At 37.4% G+C, this 16,948-nt stretch overlaps 1 protein-coding gene across 1 annotated transcript in view; it reads left to right on the forward strand.

Annotated features, from left to right (window-relative positions):
• Nucleotides 1-16,948, forward strand: part of LOC143257500 (uncharacterized) — a 136,682-nt gene that overhangs the window by 111,205 nt on the left and 8,529 nt on the right. The window contains 4 exon segments of the mRNA XM_076516274.1: nt 2,454-2,771; nt 6,463-6,717; nt 7,281-7,373; nt 8,855-8,915. Coding sequence (XP_076372389.1) covers nt 2,454-2,771; nt 6,463-6,717; nt 7,281-7,373; nt 8,855-8,915 — 727 coding nt within the window.

Below are 16,948 nucleotides of genomic sequence, written 5' to 3' on the forward strand. Positions count from 1 at the left end.
AACTGTGAAGGTGTTAGAGGTTTTTGAACTTCACATAGCTATATAACAGGAAACTGTGAAGGTGTTAGAGGTTTTTGAACTTCACATGACTAGATAACAGGAAACTGTGAAGCTGTTAGAGATTTGTGAATTTCACATGACTTAATAACAGGAAACTGTGAAGGTGTTAGAGGTTTTTGAACTTCACATGGCTATATAACAGGAAACTGTGAAGGTGTTAGAGGTTTTTGAACTTCACATGACTAGATAACAGGAAACTGTGAAGCTGTTAGAGATTTGTGAATTTCACATGACTTAATAACAGGAAACTGTGAAGGTGTTAGAGGTTTTTGAACTTCACATGGCTATATAACAGGAAACTGTGAAGGTATTAGAGGTTTTTGAACTTCAGATGATTTGATGATAATCAGTTATTATTACGCTGTGCAACATATTGTAATTAATTTGTTAAATGCCCTCACACTTCCCAATTGGTTCTCCAAGAAAACGTGATTCCACTTATATTTAAAGAATATTACTTAATAAATACGTATTATATAATATACTATAAATAAAGGTAATATGAGAACTTATTGAAAGTAATAAAGTAGTTTGATAAGAACATCTGAGCTTAGAACTTACTGAAAAGGTAAAAGAGCTTCAACGGTTTATAAATGGAAATAGACATACGGTCATTTTGAGAGTGTTCTTTGAATTAGACGTTGGAATGAATTACCTAGCAGCGTTAAGGCTCAGGTGATAGATTACCAAGAATATATATGGAGCAAAAGGTGGGATGAGTTATTCTTTATAGTTTGGTTTGGTTTGTTTTGAATTTTCGCGCAAAGCTACACGAGGGCTATCTACACTAGTCGTCCCTAATTTAGCAGTGTAAGACTAAAGGGAAGGCAGCTAGTCATCACTACCAACCGCCATCTCTTGGGCTACTCTTTTACCAACGAATTTTCGCGCAAAGCTACACGAGGGCTATCTACACTAGTCGTCCCTAATTTAGCAGTGTAAGACTAAAGGGAAGGCAGCTAGTCATCACTACCAACCGCCATCTCTTGGGCTACTCTTTTACCAACGAATAATGGGATTGATCGTAACATTATAACGTCCCCACGGCTGAAAGGGCGAGCATGTTTGGTGTGACGGGGATTCGTCGGTTTCAAGGTAAGGGTAATTTAGATGCCAAGATGGCTTCACCTAAGCAGGCTAGATAACAAGTCATTCGGGGAAACTTTAAAGAAATTTAATAAATACGGTGGTTGAAGCTAAACATGAAAAGTGGTAAGGGAACTTGGGTATAAACAAATTAACAGGATAGCTGGAGCACCGAGAAAACCAAAAAAAGTTAAAATTAGAGACAAAACGTAAATAATTGTTTTAAAAACAAACTTTTACGATTCAAAGATAGGCTTAGCTATAATTTTAATTCTAATGTTAGGAGTATCTGGAACAAAATGAACAAGTTCAGGAATCAAACTGAAATAAAATTGGTTATAAAGGAAACTACTGATTTTTGATTTGATAAGGAGAATATTTGTAATATGAATTATTTTGACGTAAGCTATTTAATAACGATAAATATTAAAAGAAAAGGTGAGGTGGCTTCTTATATAAGGGACGAATTGAATTCTGTTGGTAATGAAGTGGTTTAATTTGCGCGAACTACCATCAGGGAATTCAACAGCCCAAAATATATAAGGCAGTTTTCATAGGTCGCGTGCCCGAATAGATATGTTAATGAGATGACTATTTGCCTTCCCTGTAGTCTTAAACTGCTAAGTTAAGGACAGCTAGTGCAGATAGCCGTCGTGTAGCTTTGCGCAAAATTGAGAAACGAAACCACGTTCCAACGACAAGAACAAAATTGTGATTTTTGGTTGATAGTTAACCAACAAGGGATCCGCTTGTCATTTAGATTATCATTGTCGCGGGAGAACAAACTTGTAAAATGTGTTGTAGATTTGCGATAAACAAATAAACAAACAAACAATACTCAATTATTTTTTTTTACAAATACTTTATGTTTAGTCTGCTCTTTCACTTGAAGATAATTACTTGTTTTTTTTAAATGTCGCGCAAATCTACATACGCTAGCTGTCTCTAACTTAGCAGTGTAAAACTAGAGGGAAGGCAGCTAGTTATCCCCACCCACCGCCACTTTTGGGCTACTCTTTTACCAACGAAGAGTGGGAGTGACCGTCACATTATGACACCCACACAGCTGAAATGGCGAACATGTTTGAAGTGACGGGGTCTTGAAGATGAATTCATAGTTGTTGTTATCTGCTGTCTCACATTTGGTCAGCTGAGTACTATGGTTTGATTCTCCGCTGTAAATAGTGCCCAGGTAGCTCACGGTGTAGTCTTGCGCTTAAAACATCACAAGCAACAACAACGTGATCTGTCAGTATGTATACTTCTCGTAGCTTTAGCTTTTACTTTAATTCATAACTTTCTTTTAGTCGGCACAGGGGGCGACCGGGTCTTCTTTTACATCAAAAGATATATACTTGAAGCCATGTTCACAGGACCACTCAACAAGGACAATAAACGAGACCCCGATTTCAGCAACAAACTCAAGTCTTGAACCATCAGTTGCAAAGGTGGTAGAAACTACCGAGACGTCCACTATCGTACAAAACTCACTAGAGAAAGACTCAACAGATGTCACTAGTAACCAAATTGTAGTTTCCGATGAAGAAGGCCTGGATGCTCGATTTCAGTTTGAGGAATGTGTTACAAGGGCTATGCTGGCTATGGAAAAGGAATTAGAAAAAAAGGTAAGAACTGTGCTGTTGACTATTGTAAACTATTGTAAATGGTTTGATAACTATATATATATATATATATATATATATTTTTTTGATAAACTCAACTTTATTGAGACTATGAAAGAAATTAGAAGTATAAGAAAAACTCGTTGTAAGAGATTTTGATAAATTCCTGTTAAGTCAAACACAATTACGCAATACCAATTTAGACAACAACCGATCCAAATGTGTGTGTTTTTTCAAGGAGACATAATTCTACTATTGTCACCCAGTGAGGAGGTCAGCGGTAAGTTTAGGGACTGACCAGGCTAAAATCCGGGGTTCGATTCCCTGTGTAGTTTGCGTTAAAACAGGTAAACATTTCTTAGGTAACTTCACGAAGAAGCTGAGAACGTTTGGTTCTTCTCTTTAAAAGTCCAAAGTTGGTTCGTTATTGGAATAAAAAATATTAACAAGTTTTCACGATTGTTTTAAAGTACTAAAGTTTTCATCTTTTATAGTTGTAAACTATATTTATGGGTCGCTTGGATCGTTAATGTTACTGCCGTTGTTAGCAATCAATAAATCGTTAACACGTTATTCGTATGGGAGGAAATTAAGACCCCTGCTCAGTGAAATATTACATCCTAGATGGAGCTGATTGGTTGAAATAAACTTCTTGACTCTACTATTAAGAATCTTCTTTTCAGATTTGAAATCCATGATGTATGAAACATGATACAGCTGTGTATATCAGTAATGGTTTTAGAGGTTTCATTGTTTCCATAATTCTTCAGAATCAATATCATACACTTTGCTTTCTTATACTCTAATTCTATTTGGACCTCTCAGAACACTTGTCTTTCTCATAACTCCAATTGCAACATCAGTTCTTCACTTCCAGTTAACATGCTTTATTCGAGCATGAATCCAAAGGTAAACAGCATTTACAAACACCATAGGTGAAGCAGTTACATTTCTTTCTATGTTGATATTTCTGTCACTTAATTTCACTTATGAGTATATTTGTAAAATAAGAAATAGGAGCTTTTATAGATTGTATTATTAAATTACGATTACATAGTCTGGCACTTCCAATACGATTTTCGGATTCGACCTTTTTTAACTAAACTTGGCTCGGTTTTCCGTGACCGAAGGTCTTAATATTGTAATGTCTAGTAACGACAACCTATTTAATAATAATAAAAAATGTAACTTTTATAATGCCAGTTCAGTTTAAACAACAAATTTAAGTAACGGGTGCTCTGTAAGTTTGAGTAGTTTGTTAGAACTAATTTTACAAGTAAAAAAACTTAAGTTCACCAATAAACCAATGTTTATCAACTTATTAGTGCACTTATTCTTCTGAATAAATCGTTTTACAGGAACACAATTGAGGATGACAGCACAATAGACTAATTGTTTGCTTCACAACATTTCGCAGTATTATACAAAGGACTATCAGCGCAGGCCGTTTACAATTTTGAACTGATGGTCCAAATGATAAAATAGGGCAATAACTATCACCTCCTGGGCTGCTTTTCTCTGGCCGAATAGTAGGACTTATAGCCATTCTTACAGCGCACTCACCCCCTGAAATCCAGTAAATTATTTTCTTAAATGGGCTTTCGTCCCTGAACATTCTGATTCACAGTCTGATTATTCTAACTACTTGCCCACGCCCAGCCCACAGCTAAATCAAGAGGTATAGCAGTAGAAATGAATGCGGAATCATTTAACCTATAGATTTCTTATTCTCACCAACAACGAATAATGGGAAAGTAGGTGGCGAAAACATTTTCACAGTTATACGATGCTCTAGCAGTGACAGATTAGAGGAAAGACAACTAGTCAACACCACCCACCACCAACTTTTGGGTTATTCTTTTACTAATGAATTTAGACATTATTTAACTATGTTAGTGTTCGAGTCAATATGATAGCCATTGTTTAATACATTTTTTTAGATATTTATTAACTATGTTAGTGTTAGACTCAGTATGATAGCCGTTGTATAATACATTTTTAGACATTTTTAACTATGTTATTGTTAAAGTCAGGATAATAGCCACTGTTTAATACATTTGTTAAACATTTTTACTATGTTCTTGTTAGACTCAGTATGATAGCCTTTATTTGATACATTTTAGACATTTTTGAACTATGTTGGTTTTATACTCAGTATGATAGCCATTGTTTAATACATTTTTAAACATTTTTTAGTTATGTTGGTGTTAGAGTCAGTGTTATTGTCGTTGTTTAATATATTTGTTAAATATTTTTATTATGTTCTTGTTAGACTCAGTATGATAGCCATTGTTTAATACGTTTGTTAAACATTTTTTAACTATGTTGTTGTTAGGCTCAGTATGATAGCCATTGTTTAATACATTTTTAGATATTTTTTAACTATGTTCTTGTTTGAGCCAGTATGATGGTTATCATTTAATACATTTCTAGACATTGTTGAACTATGTTTTTGTTAGACTCAGTATGATACCCATTGTTTAATATATTTTTAGACATTTTTAACTATGTTTGTGTTAGAGTCAGTATGACAGCCGTTGTTTAATATATTTGTTAAACATTTTTAACTATGTTTTTGTTAGACTCAGTATGATACCCATTGTTTAATACATTTTTTAGACATTTTTTTAACTATGTTAGTGTTAGACTCTATGATAGCCATTGTTTAATACATTTTTAGACATTTTTAACTATGTTATTGTTAGAGTCAGTATGATAGCTATCGTTTGATACATTTTAGATACTTTTTAACAATGTTGTTGTAAGAGTTAGTATGATAGCCATTGTTTAACACATTTTTACGTTTAAAAAATATAATAAATTCTCTTAAAATATGGTAATTAGAGAATATTTCAGTCTCACTATTCACTGGTAAAGAGTAGGTCCGGCATGGTTAGATAGTTAAGGCATTCGACTCGTAATCTGCGGGTCGCGGGTTTGAATCCCCGTGACACCAAACATACTCGCTCTTTCGACCCTTCGAGCGTTATTATGTGCGGTAAATTCCACTATTGGTGGGTAAAAGAGTAGCCCAAAGGTGACAGTGGGTGGTGATGACTAGCTGCCTTCCCTCTTGTCTTACACTGCTAAATGAGGGACGGCTAGCGCAGATAGCCGTCGTGTAACTGTGCGCGAAATTCAAAAAACAATCATACCAGTATCATATGAATAGTTTCATAACTTTAATTAAGATGTAACACCACATTTTGTACATTTTTGTTCTGGGTGTGATTAAACATCACTATTTGTTTTCATTAAGGTTTTATTTCTATTATATTGACAGTTCTGTAAATCTGACGTTTCAAACGTTTGATGTTTTTTAAAAATTAACATAGTGTCTTTTAATTAACGTACCTTTTAAGCCTTAACTAACGCCAAGAAGTCAGATTTGTTTTGTTTGTTTTGGAATTTCGCACAAAGCTACTCGAGGGCTATCTGTGCTAGCCGTCCCTAATTTAGTAGTGGAAGACTAGAGGGAAGGCAGCTAGCCATCACAACCCACCGCCAACTCTTGGGCTGCTCTTTTACCAACGAATAGTGGGATTGACCGTCACATTATACGCCCCCACGGCTGGGAGGGCGAGCATGTTTAGCGCGACGCGGGCGCGAACCCGCGACCCTCGAATTACGAGTCGCACGCCTTAAGAAGTCAGGTATCCTACGTTTGTACTCGAGCACACTGTCAATGTTCTAGGAACATCGTGATAAGATGAACAAGAATGACGGTTCGTGTCTCGCGCTGTTCGACTCTTCATCATCCAATAGTGATACAGAAAGCACAGTAGAACAAAATCCTTTGTCTGAAACATATTACCCAACTCCTTTCCACCCAGTAGTTGATCTTCCTTTGGAAAAATCCGTCAGAGGGCGTTCCACCCTCACGTCAACTTTATCGTCTTCCTTCACGACAAAACCTCAATCCAACAATTGTATAACTGCTAGAGAAAAGGTAAGTTGAATATTTTAATCTTTGAAAACTGTTACTAAACAACAAAACCAAACTTAACGTGTTCTAAACTGTGAAAGTTCTCTTCGATAACTGAACCAAAAACAGTGTGAATATTTTAAACAAATGAAGTTCTTTGTAACTATTAATTAGAGAAAAACAGCATGGTTTTAAACAAACGAAGTTAATTAGAACCGTTAACTACATAGAAGTAGTGTTATTATAAATAAAGCTAGCTGTAATCATTAATTAACTACAAGAATACTGCTTTAAACGAAGGAAGTTAGCTGAAATTTTTAACTAGATAAAATTAGTGTTGTTTTAAACAATGAAACTTAGCTGTGATCTTTAAGTAGATAAAAGTACTATAAATATTGTAAGGAAAGACCACCTAGGTAAGAAATATGGTATGGTTTTCAAACCAGAGTAATTAAATATCATGTATTAGAGAAACATTTTATCTCCAGTGACAAATGTTGTGCAGTTGTGTTTATTTAAACTTCAATGTCTTCCTTTGTATAAGAAAAGTTAAACTCGTATACGTGAACTTCTCTCTCTCCTAACAGCTGGTTCAGAATTTATCACCTAGTCCAGTTTCTAGAAGTTTCAATAACCATATTCCCGACAGTCAGCTACTGGCAACAAGTCAAAATAATGTGGTAAGTTGAATACAGTAAAATATATTATTTTATTCAAAATCTTTCCGCCCTTCTTTTCTTACAAATGGCGCTTGATTTGCCGCTTGGGTCTGTATGAGTTTCTATCTTGAATAATAAGTTTGAGGTTTAGGGACTGGGTAAATGTGTAACATTTTCATCCAGAGGTGTTGGAGACAAGAGGAATTACATCGAGGTTATTATGACAGAAGTGTCTTTAATTACACTGTGAAAGGTTATCTTCGATTGCCTCGCATATATGTGAGATTACTTTTCTGTTATCGGATAATTATCTGGTAATACCACATCCACTGTCATCAAATGACATCATATCACCAATTATCTATTTATACCACATTGGCTATCATCAAATGGTATCGTGTCATCCATTACCGGTCATTATCTGGTCATACCACATCTTCTGTCATCAGGTGGTATCATGTTATCCATTATCAATCATTATCTGGTCATACCACATCTGCTATCATCGGGTCATATGATGTCATGTATTATAAGTTCATACCATCAGGTTACTACGTCTGTGTTCATCAGACCGTATCAAGACTTTGTCTATTTGACAAGTGACGAGAATGTTAAGTCTTCGTGATAAATCAAGACAAGTCTTGTTATATGTTTATGTTATTTTATTATTCTGTTTTATAAATACATGCATAAGATACTGTATGGCACTTGTTACTCACACTGTCTAAATGTAAGGTAAGGGCACTTATCAGCAATAACTACTGACCAGAGACAGTCAATATTTAGTTGGTCTCTCAGTGGCACAGTGGTATGTCTACGGACTCACAACGATAAAACCCGGGTTTCTATACCCGTGGAGGTCAGAGCACAGATAGCGCATTGTGTAACTTTGTACTAATTCGAAACAACAACAATATTTAGTTGACTTACAAAGACTGAAGTCACTCATCAGCTGGGCCCGGCATGTCACTGAGTGGAGGTTATTAAAATTTAAGGGTGAACAGGTGTTAAGCATTAACAATTTTAGTTTGTATTTGTGTGTAGTGACCGTGAAGCAGTTATCAATTGGTCAATATGGCCGTCAGTGGTTTTCCATAGTTAAAAAGTCATACGTTTTCAAATGTGGCTCAAACGGTGAGATATGTTTTAACTTACATTCCAGTCGTAAATACTATTTCCTCTCTTGAAGCTACACAATGGTCTAACTGTGCTCTGCCCATCACAGGTATCGAAACCCGGTTTCTAGCATTGTACATTTGCAGACATACTGGTGTGCCACTGGGGGCTATCTTGAACCCCTTTATCAAATATATTATATGTTAGGGGAAAATTTGTTTTGCTATATACTTCTCTTTAAAAAATATTCCATGTAGAGTGAGTTTCTAACCGTAGAGTGAAGGTGTAATCTTGATGTGAAAATAATCACATGCGTATTATGTGTGTAGTGATACTTTTAGGTATCATTTAATGAGCACCAAAATAATGATTTATTATAAATACAGAATTCGAGAACTTTCACAAGGAACACAGGAGCTCGTCAGAAAACCCACTCTCAGGAATTAGGTGAGAAGAGAATTTCTATTGATCTGTTTATTTCTGTTAAGTGGTACCATATAAACAGATAAGTTTAAGACTGGTCTATTAACTGGTGTAATTAAATAGTGATACTAGATAAACAGACATGTTAAAATCTGGTCTATTAACCGTTGTAAATAAACAGTAGTACTAGATAAACAGATGTGTTAAAGACTGGTCTATTAACCACTGTATTTAAATAGTAGTACTAGACAAACAGGTAAGGTAGAGACTGGTCTACTAACTGCTGTAATTAAATACATGAGGTCCATTTAAAAATATAAAGTATTGTTGTAGTTTTCTCCTTAACTTGTGTTAAGAGTAAGTTTACAATGTTCGAATTGAATTACATATTTTTAGACTTAATAACACCGTTTTGCAATATTTGATTCTCTGTACTTTAGTGAGTTGAGAGCCATATTGAAAAAAAAAAAAAAACATCAGACATTCTCGTTTGATTTCTTAGTTTCATTGTATTAATAAAACTATAGACATATTTTGCAATGGAAAATTCCAACAGTTTCTTAGGATTGAAGATAATATCTTAGTTCCTGGAAGACACATACGTAGCTAACAGCTTCATGAATGATAAAAATGCGAACAATACAATAAAAGTATGATTGAAAGGTGAATAATCAAACAATGAAAAGTGTTTATCAAATGTTGACATAAGTAGGATCATTCGACAGGTATTTATGGAAATACTGTTCTTCACCTTATGAATTAACAACTGTAATAGGAAAACATTACTTTGTCCCTGTTTCATGATGTTCAGAGTAGCTTTTCAAGAACGAGACTTTTGTAAAACTATTGTTCTTTCTTCCTTGTTTATCTTATTAAAACTTGCCTCCAGGAAAGATATGTTTATAACACTATTTGTTCTTTCTTCTTGGTTTATCATATTAAAACTTGCCCCCAAGAATGAGACTTCTCTAGATTATTTATTCTTTCTTCCTTGTTTATTATATCGAATCCCCTCGGTGTGGATTCCTGTACGTGGTGAGGGGACCTCCCAGAGAAGATTCTGTTCTTTCAGTTTACCTCCTTTGGGATCTAAACATCACCCACGTATTTGCCGTGCGTGGTGACTCATGAAGGGGAGGAGAGAATCCAGCATCAGATACAATGTCCACAACACCTGTTGAGAACATCTAACACTGGTACTTGTTTGACCCTAGCCCAACTGGACCAGCTGACTTCCCTGGGGAGCCACCACAAGGTCGCCCATCTACAGAAATTCAAGGCCAAAGTGGTGTGTTGGGTATAGTGCTCACGAAACTCTGGCATTGCTGCAGTGTCCTTGTTTGACATTGTAGTGCGTCCCCTCGTTGGGATCCATGGTGGATGGGGTCAGTGGGCATTGAAATTTCCTTTTCTTTATTGTGGATCCTCCAAAAAAACTTAAACAAAATAGTGAAAAAACAGACCACAGGTAAACGACCATGTCTTTAAGATTCTGAGCAGCAATCTTCAACATCTGTAACACCGGTTTCTCATTTTCTTATACTACATTCTCTTTAAAACAAATCTTTAGGGCAAATGTCTCTCTTTTTCATTCAGAAGGGACTAGAGGGATTTGCTGGCTCTTCAAAGTCAGTCAAAAAGCTTCGCTCTAGTGACATATTGGCTTAAACATTCACATCTCAACACAGTGAACTCTTCTTGCATTCAAAGGCAATTGGGGATATATCTATTGAGGTTACACCTCGTGTTTCTTTGAATTCAGCACGAGGAGTTAATGTTGAGAGGGATTTGAAGAACATCCCTGAATTAGAGATTCTCGCTGGTTTCTCCACCCAAGGAGTTTCTGCAGTGGGGCATATCTCCACTCACTAAGATGGAATTATGATGCCAACCAATGTTCACATTTTAAAATTTATATCACCGCATCCACCTGCTTCCATCAGGGCAGGTTATCTTAATTGCAAGGTACAGTCATACATTCCAAACACTCTCAGATGTTTCCAGTGTCAGCAGTTCGGTCACTCGAAGACATCATGTCGTGGTTCCTTGAAGTGTGTTCGTTGTGGTGGCAAGGACCACAATGCTTATGAGAGTGAAACGGATATTCATTGCATCAATTGCAATGGCTCTCACCCATCCTACTTTCGTTTTTGCCCTACACTGTTGGAAGAAAAAGAGGTGCAGCGTCGGAGAAGGATTCATAACATTACTTATCCTGAGGCTCGAAAATTGCTGTCCACTACTTCATCTCAGATGTATGCTGCTGCACTTCATTCCACTACTACAGTGGGAGTGCAGACAGATCTTTCTGTGCCTCCAAAAGAATCGTTCTTAAAAGAAATGAAAAGACTTTTGACCTCCGTGGTTAAAAAAGTTGATGAATCAATGTCAACACTTGTTCTGTCCCTAACATACATTCCAGCAAACCCCAAGATCCACTTCCTTTAGTTCCGGCTGCGGGAATTTCTTTTAGTACATCTTCTTCTCCCACCCCAAGATGCAAAACGATCATTCGTTTACGTCCTCAATCATTGGAATCCTCTTCCAACGACAAAGACCTGCTCAATCGACCCAGGGCAGGATCCATGGAGGTCGACAGACTTCTCTCGAATAAAGAGAATAAAGAAAAAACACGTGGTCGTAAACAGAAGGGTTCTTCACCCAATTCGCCTACACAAACAAAAATGGCCACCTTGATACAATGGAACTATCAAGGTTTACGTTCTAATCTGGATGACATCAAAACACTAATTGCTTGCTACCATCCTGTATGTCTTTCCTTACAGGAAACATTTCTGAAACCTGCTGATACAGTCACAATTGGGCAGTTTTCTTTCTACAGAAATGAGAGGCTGTGTGATGGACGAGTGCAAGAAGGGGTGTCACTGTTGGCTGATCAGCATGTCCCTACCCTGTCTTGGCCACTCGACATATCCTTGAAGGCCGTAGCCATCCGTGTTTTCTTTGGTCGTACTATCACTGTTTCTTCTCTCTACCTGTCGCCTGGAGAGATCTCTGATCAATCAGACCTTGATGCTCTCGTTGAACAGTCGTCACCTCCATTTTCAATCCTGGTGGACTTTAAGGGGCATAATTCCCTCTGGGGAGGTATTGATATTGATGGGAGGGGTCGCTCCGTAGAGCGTTTGCTCTCAGATCACAATCTTTCTCTTTTCAATACTGGTTCTTCTACTGATTTTTATTCACCTAGTCAGTCCTTTACTGCTATTGATCTCTCAGTTTGCTCACCTTCACTATTCTCCTACTTTTCATGGAGGGTTGACAGTAACCCATGAGGCAGTGATAATTTTCCCATACTTTTGAGAGAGACTGACCGTGGTCGATGTCACCTGACCCGCGTACCTCGGTGGCAGCTGGATCAAGCCAACTGGCCCTCTTTCACTGTTCTCTTGATCCTGTATTGTACAGGAAGCTGCTCAATGTATTTCTAAAACCTCAATACGTTTTCCACGATATCCTCGTCCATGGTGGAATCCTGCCTGCCACATGGCACGGAAGGCTCAAAAACGGGCCTGGGATACTTTTCTTAGGTATCCCACACTCTTGAATTGCATCGCTTTCCAGTAGGCCCGTGCACATTCTCGGCAGGTAAGACGTCAAAACCAGAAGGAATCCTGGATTAAGTTCACAACCAGCATATCTTCTACAACCAGTTTCAAAGTTATATGGGACAAGATTCAAAAGGTCAATGGCCAATATAATTTCGTCCCCCTCTCAATCTTGCGCTCTGATGGCCAGGAAATAGCTAATTACCCGGAGCATCGCCGATACTCTAGGTGAGAGCTTTTGCCGGGTATCCAGCACTTCTGCTTCATCCTCCGCTTTCTTAGCCTTCAAGACTTGGGCAGATCGAACACCTCTTTCCTGTCGAACTGATTGTCTCTATGACTATAATTGCACCTTTACACTGGTGGAACTCAAACTGGCCCTTTATTGGTCTGGCAGTACATTGGTCGAACCTGATGAGGTACACTACGAAATGCTGTGCCAACTATCTCCTGCTTCTCTTGCTATTCATCTGATTGTTTTTAACCAGATCTGGCAGGAGAATGTTTTTCCTGATGCCTGGCGCCAGGTTATTTTCCTACCTTTCTCTAAGCCTGGGAAGGATCCCAAGATTCCTTCAAACCACCATACAATTACTTTGGGCCCGGTATGGCCGGGTGTTTAAGGCATTTGATTCGTTATCTGAAGGTCGCGGGTTCGAATTCCCATTACACCAAACATGCTCGTCCTTTCAGCTGTGGGGTGTTATAATGTGATGGTCAATCCCATTATTCGTTGGTAAAAGAGTAGTCCAAGAATTGGTGGTGGGTGGTGATGACTAGCTTCCTTCTCTCTAGTTTTACACTGCTAAATTAGGGACGGCTAGCGCAGATAGCCCTCGAGTAGCTTTGCACGAAATTCAAAACAAACCAAAACTAATTGCTTTCACGAGCTATCTCTGTAAGACCTCAGAGAGGATGGTTAATGCTCGTCTTGTTTGATTCCACGAATCAAATAACTTCCTCTCGCCCACCTAGTGGGGTTCTGACAACAGTGCTACACCGTGGACAACCTGATTTGACTTGAAACGTCAATCAGAGAAGCCTTTCTCAAATGACAACATCTTGTATCAATATTCTTTGACCTTCAGAAGGCTTATGATATTACATGGAGGTATGGCATTTTGCAAGATCTCCATTTATATGGATTACGTGGTCATTTGCCCATTTTTATTAAATTTGTTTAATGAACAGGCGATTCTAAGTTCATGTGGGTTCGACACTTTCCCGTTCTTTTCTACAGGAACTTGGAGTCCCTCAGGGCTGTATTGTGAGTGTCACACATTTTAGAATAAAGATTAATGCCACTATTGAACAACTCCCTCTTACTGTCAACGATTTTCACATCTCGTGTCAGTCGTCAAACATTAGGTATATTGTGCGGCAGCTTCAGACTACCCTAAATCGTTTACTGAAGTGGACCACAGCAAACGGCTTTAACTTCTCTCTCTCTAAAACTGTTTGCATGCACGTTTGCCGCCAACGAGTATTCACTCTGATCCAGAACTCTGTATCGGTGAAGTTGTGCTACCTGTGTTCCCTGAGACAAAGTTCTTGGGGTTTATCTTTGACCGTAAGCTGACCTTTATACCAACATTAAGCAGCTTCGAGTCAAGTGTACAAGAGCAATGAACATCTTCCGCGTCCTCTTTTCCACTACTTGGGAAACGGCTCGATGTTCTATGCTAAAGATATATCGTGCTCTTATTCGATCAAAACTCCTCCTTGAAGTTGCTGGATCCTATTCATCATCAGGGACTTCGGCTCTGCACCGATATTTTCTGCACTTCCCCACTTCCTCTGCTTATACACAGAGTCTCATGAACCTCCTCTATACTTCCGCCGTTTGCAACTGTCTTTTTCTGTACGCTTTTAAACTTCGATCCTTACCATAGAAACCCAATTGGATTGTGTTTTTTCTTCCTCGGTGGGCCTTGCTTTTTCAGAACAGACGATCTGCCATTGTTCCTTTTGGCTTTCGTATCCAGGCGTAGCTGGATGAATTGGGCCTGTTCTTGGACAACATTGCTGTATCCACTGGTCAGCCCATTCCACAATGGCTTATTACAATCCCCAAAGGTGACCCATCTTTAAGTCATCTGAGAAAAGCAGATACTCCCGATTGGAAATACTGTCTGTTATTTGCTGAACATCTTTTGAACCATCCTTCCATTCCTATTTATACGGTCCTCCGCCAGTACAGCGGTATGTCTACGGATTTATAACGCTAAAATCAGGGGTTTGATTCCCCTTGGTAGGCTCAGCATATAGCCTGATGTGGCTTTGCCCTAAGAAAACATACCTATTTATATGGATTATTCGAAATCAGGTAACTTTGTGGGCTCTGCCATAGTTTGGAGTAGTTTGGTGCTTGCGCACAGAATCCCCTCTACAGCTTCTGTGTTCACTGCTGAACTGTATGCCATTTTTCTTGCCCTGGATCACATAGAAGCTGAGCAGTACTCTAATTGCACGATTTATACTGACTTACTTAGTTCCCTTCTGGCCCTGGAATCGCTTCACGTTAGTTCACACCCTGTTCTCGTCGATATTCAAAACCGACTGGCCCATTTCTCTTTAACATCTACTTCTATCTAGTTTTTCTGGATACCGGGCCACGTTGGTTTTCGTAGGAACGAGCTTGCCGACACCGCAGCTAAGTCTGTCTGCTCTGGCAGTATCACTGCTGTGCCTGTTCCACGCATGGACTATGGTCCTGTATTCAAGGCTCGGCTCCGTGCAATTTGGCAGTCGACTTGGAGTGAACAACATGTAAACAAGCTTTTCCAAATAAAACTATCTCTTGGTCTTTGGCCGTATTGCTTCCCTAAGGATCTGAAAGAGGAAGTTGTCGAAACTAAACAACGCTTTGGTCACAGTTTTTAACACATCGTTTTCTTTTACCTGGGACTGATGCACCAATGTGTTGTCTGTGTAACACTCAAGTCACAATAAGCCACATTTTACTGTATTGCCATCGTTACGATTCTCAACGACGGCACCATTTTAAACAGGTTTTGTCCCAAGGTTTATCCATAATGTTAGACAGTGTCATTGACGATGATGACATTGTCCACTTTAGAAATGTTTTTAGTGTTTCAAAGGCTACTAGTCTCTTTAATGCTATTTACGTTTTTAATTCATAAATAAGACCTTTTTTATTGTGATTTCTTTTAGGAATTAAAGTATAACTAATTCCATTTGAAATTAGAAAATGGATGTAACGTCAAATAAATGGAAAGCAGGACTGGAAAGGCCAACTTCAGGTGGATAACACTGATGTTTGAACTTTCCCGTTAGTCTTCCTGGCGAGCTATGATAGTTATAGTTATGCTACATGAAAGTCTTTTACAACTTGTATTACTGTTGTTTGTCTCGTACTGCTGTAAACTAGATATAAAAATTAGATTTAATGTTATTTATGTTTTTAATTCAAAAATTAAACTTTGTTTTACCTTGATTCCTTTTTACGAATTTTAATAATTTTACTTTAATTTTAACTTTTTACCAGATGTTTGGCACAGATAACCTAATTGCCTTGCGCCATAAAACGCCAAAACAACCAACCATTATATTGAAACTTTCCCCCAAGAATGAGACTTTTGTAAAACTATTTGTTCTTTCTTTCTGGTTGATTATATTACAACTTACCCCCAAGAATGAGAATTTTGTAAAACTATTGTTCTTTCTTCCTGGTTTATTATTTTTAAACTCGCCCCTAAGAATGAGAATTTTGTAAAACCATTGTTTCTTCTTCCTGGTTTATTATATTAAAAGTTCTCAATTATTTATGATATCTAGCTTTCTACTTAAAATTAAAATGTTCTGATTATTTCGTGTTTCATTTTTTCTTAGTTGTTTATAAGGAATTCGTTCTGAAAATAAGTATGGTTTTTATTAAACTTGTAGCTTACACAGACATAATGGTCAATGAACTCTTATAATGTTCTTAACAATTTAAAAATTATGAGAAAGGAATAAATGATTTTAATGAACTTGAGACTTCTTTTTTAGGTATTGAATAATATCACGTATTCTAACCTTAGGCTTCAGTTGTTATTCTGTCTTTTCGTTTCTTTTCATGTTATCCTGCTTTCTTGCAGTTTTTCAGGTGTATTAATTTTTGTATAAATATCAGATGGATCTTCTAATAAATGTAAAATCGAAAGGGCATTTGTGGAGTTGTGTGTGTTTGAAAAAAATGAGTGAGCATTAATCGTGTGTAGAAAATAGAAATACCTGACATGTTTTTTTTTACTTTACACAATTTTTATCAAAGTATTTCAACAAAAAGTAAATGCAGCGTTCATACGGTTCATACAAGAATACCGTCGATCACCTACGAGGTGGAGTTTAGTCGCATACATACCATTTTTTTAGATTGACATCTGTAGATTTAAATTCAATTCTCTCTTTAATACGGGTTGTATACGAATATCTTGTAGTAGAGCTAAACTAAGAAAAAAGTGCTTAAATTCAACATGTTAACTT

The sequence above is a fragment of the Tachypleus tridentatus genome, chromosome 7, assembly GCF_004210375.1.
Source record: "Tachypleus tridentatus isolate NWPU-2018 chromosome 7, ASM421037v1, whole genome shotgun sequence".
In the NCBI taxonomy this organism is placed as follows: Eukaryota; Metazoa; Arthropoda; class Merostomata; order Xiphosura; family Limulidae; genus Tachypleus; species Tachypleus tridentatus.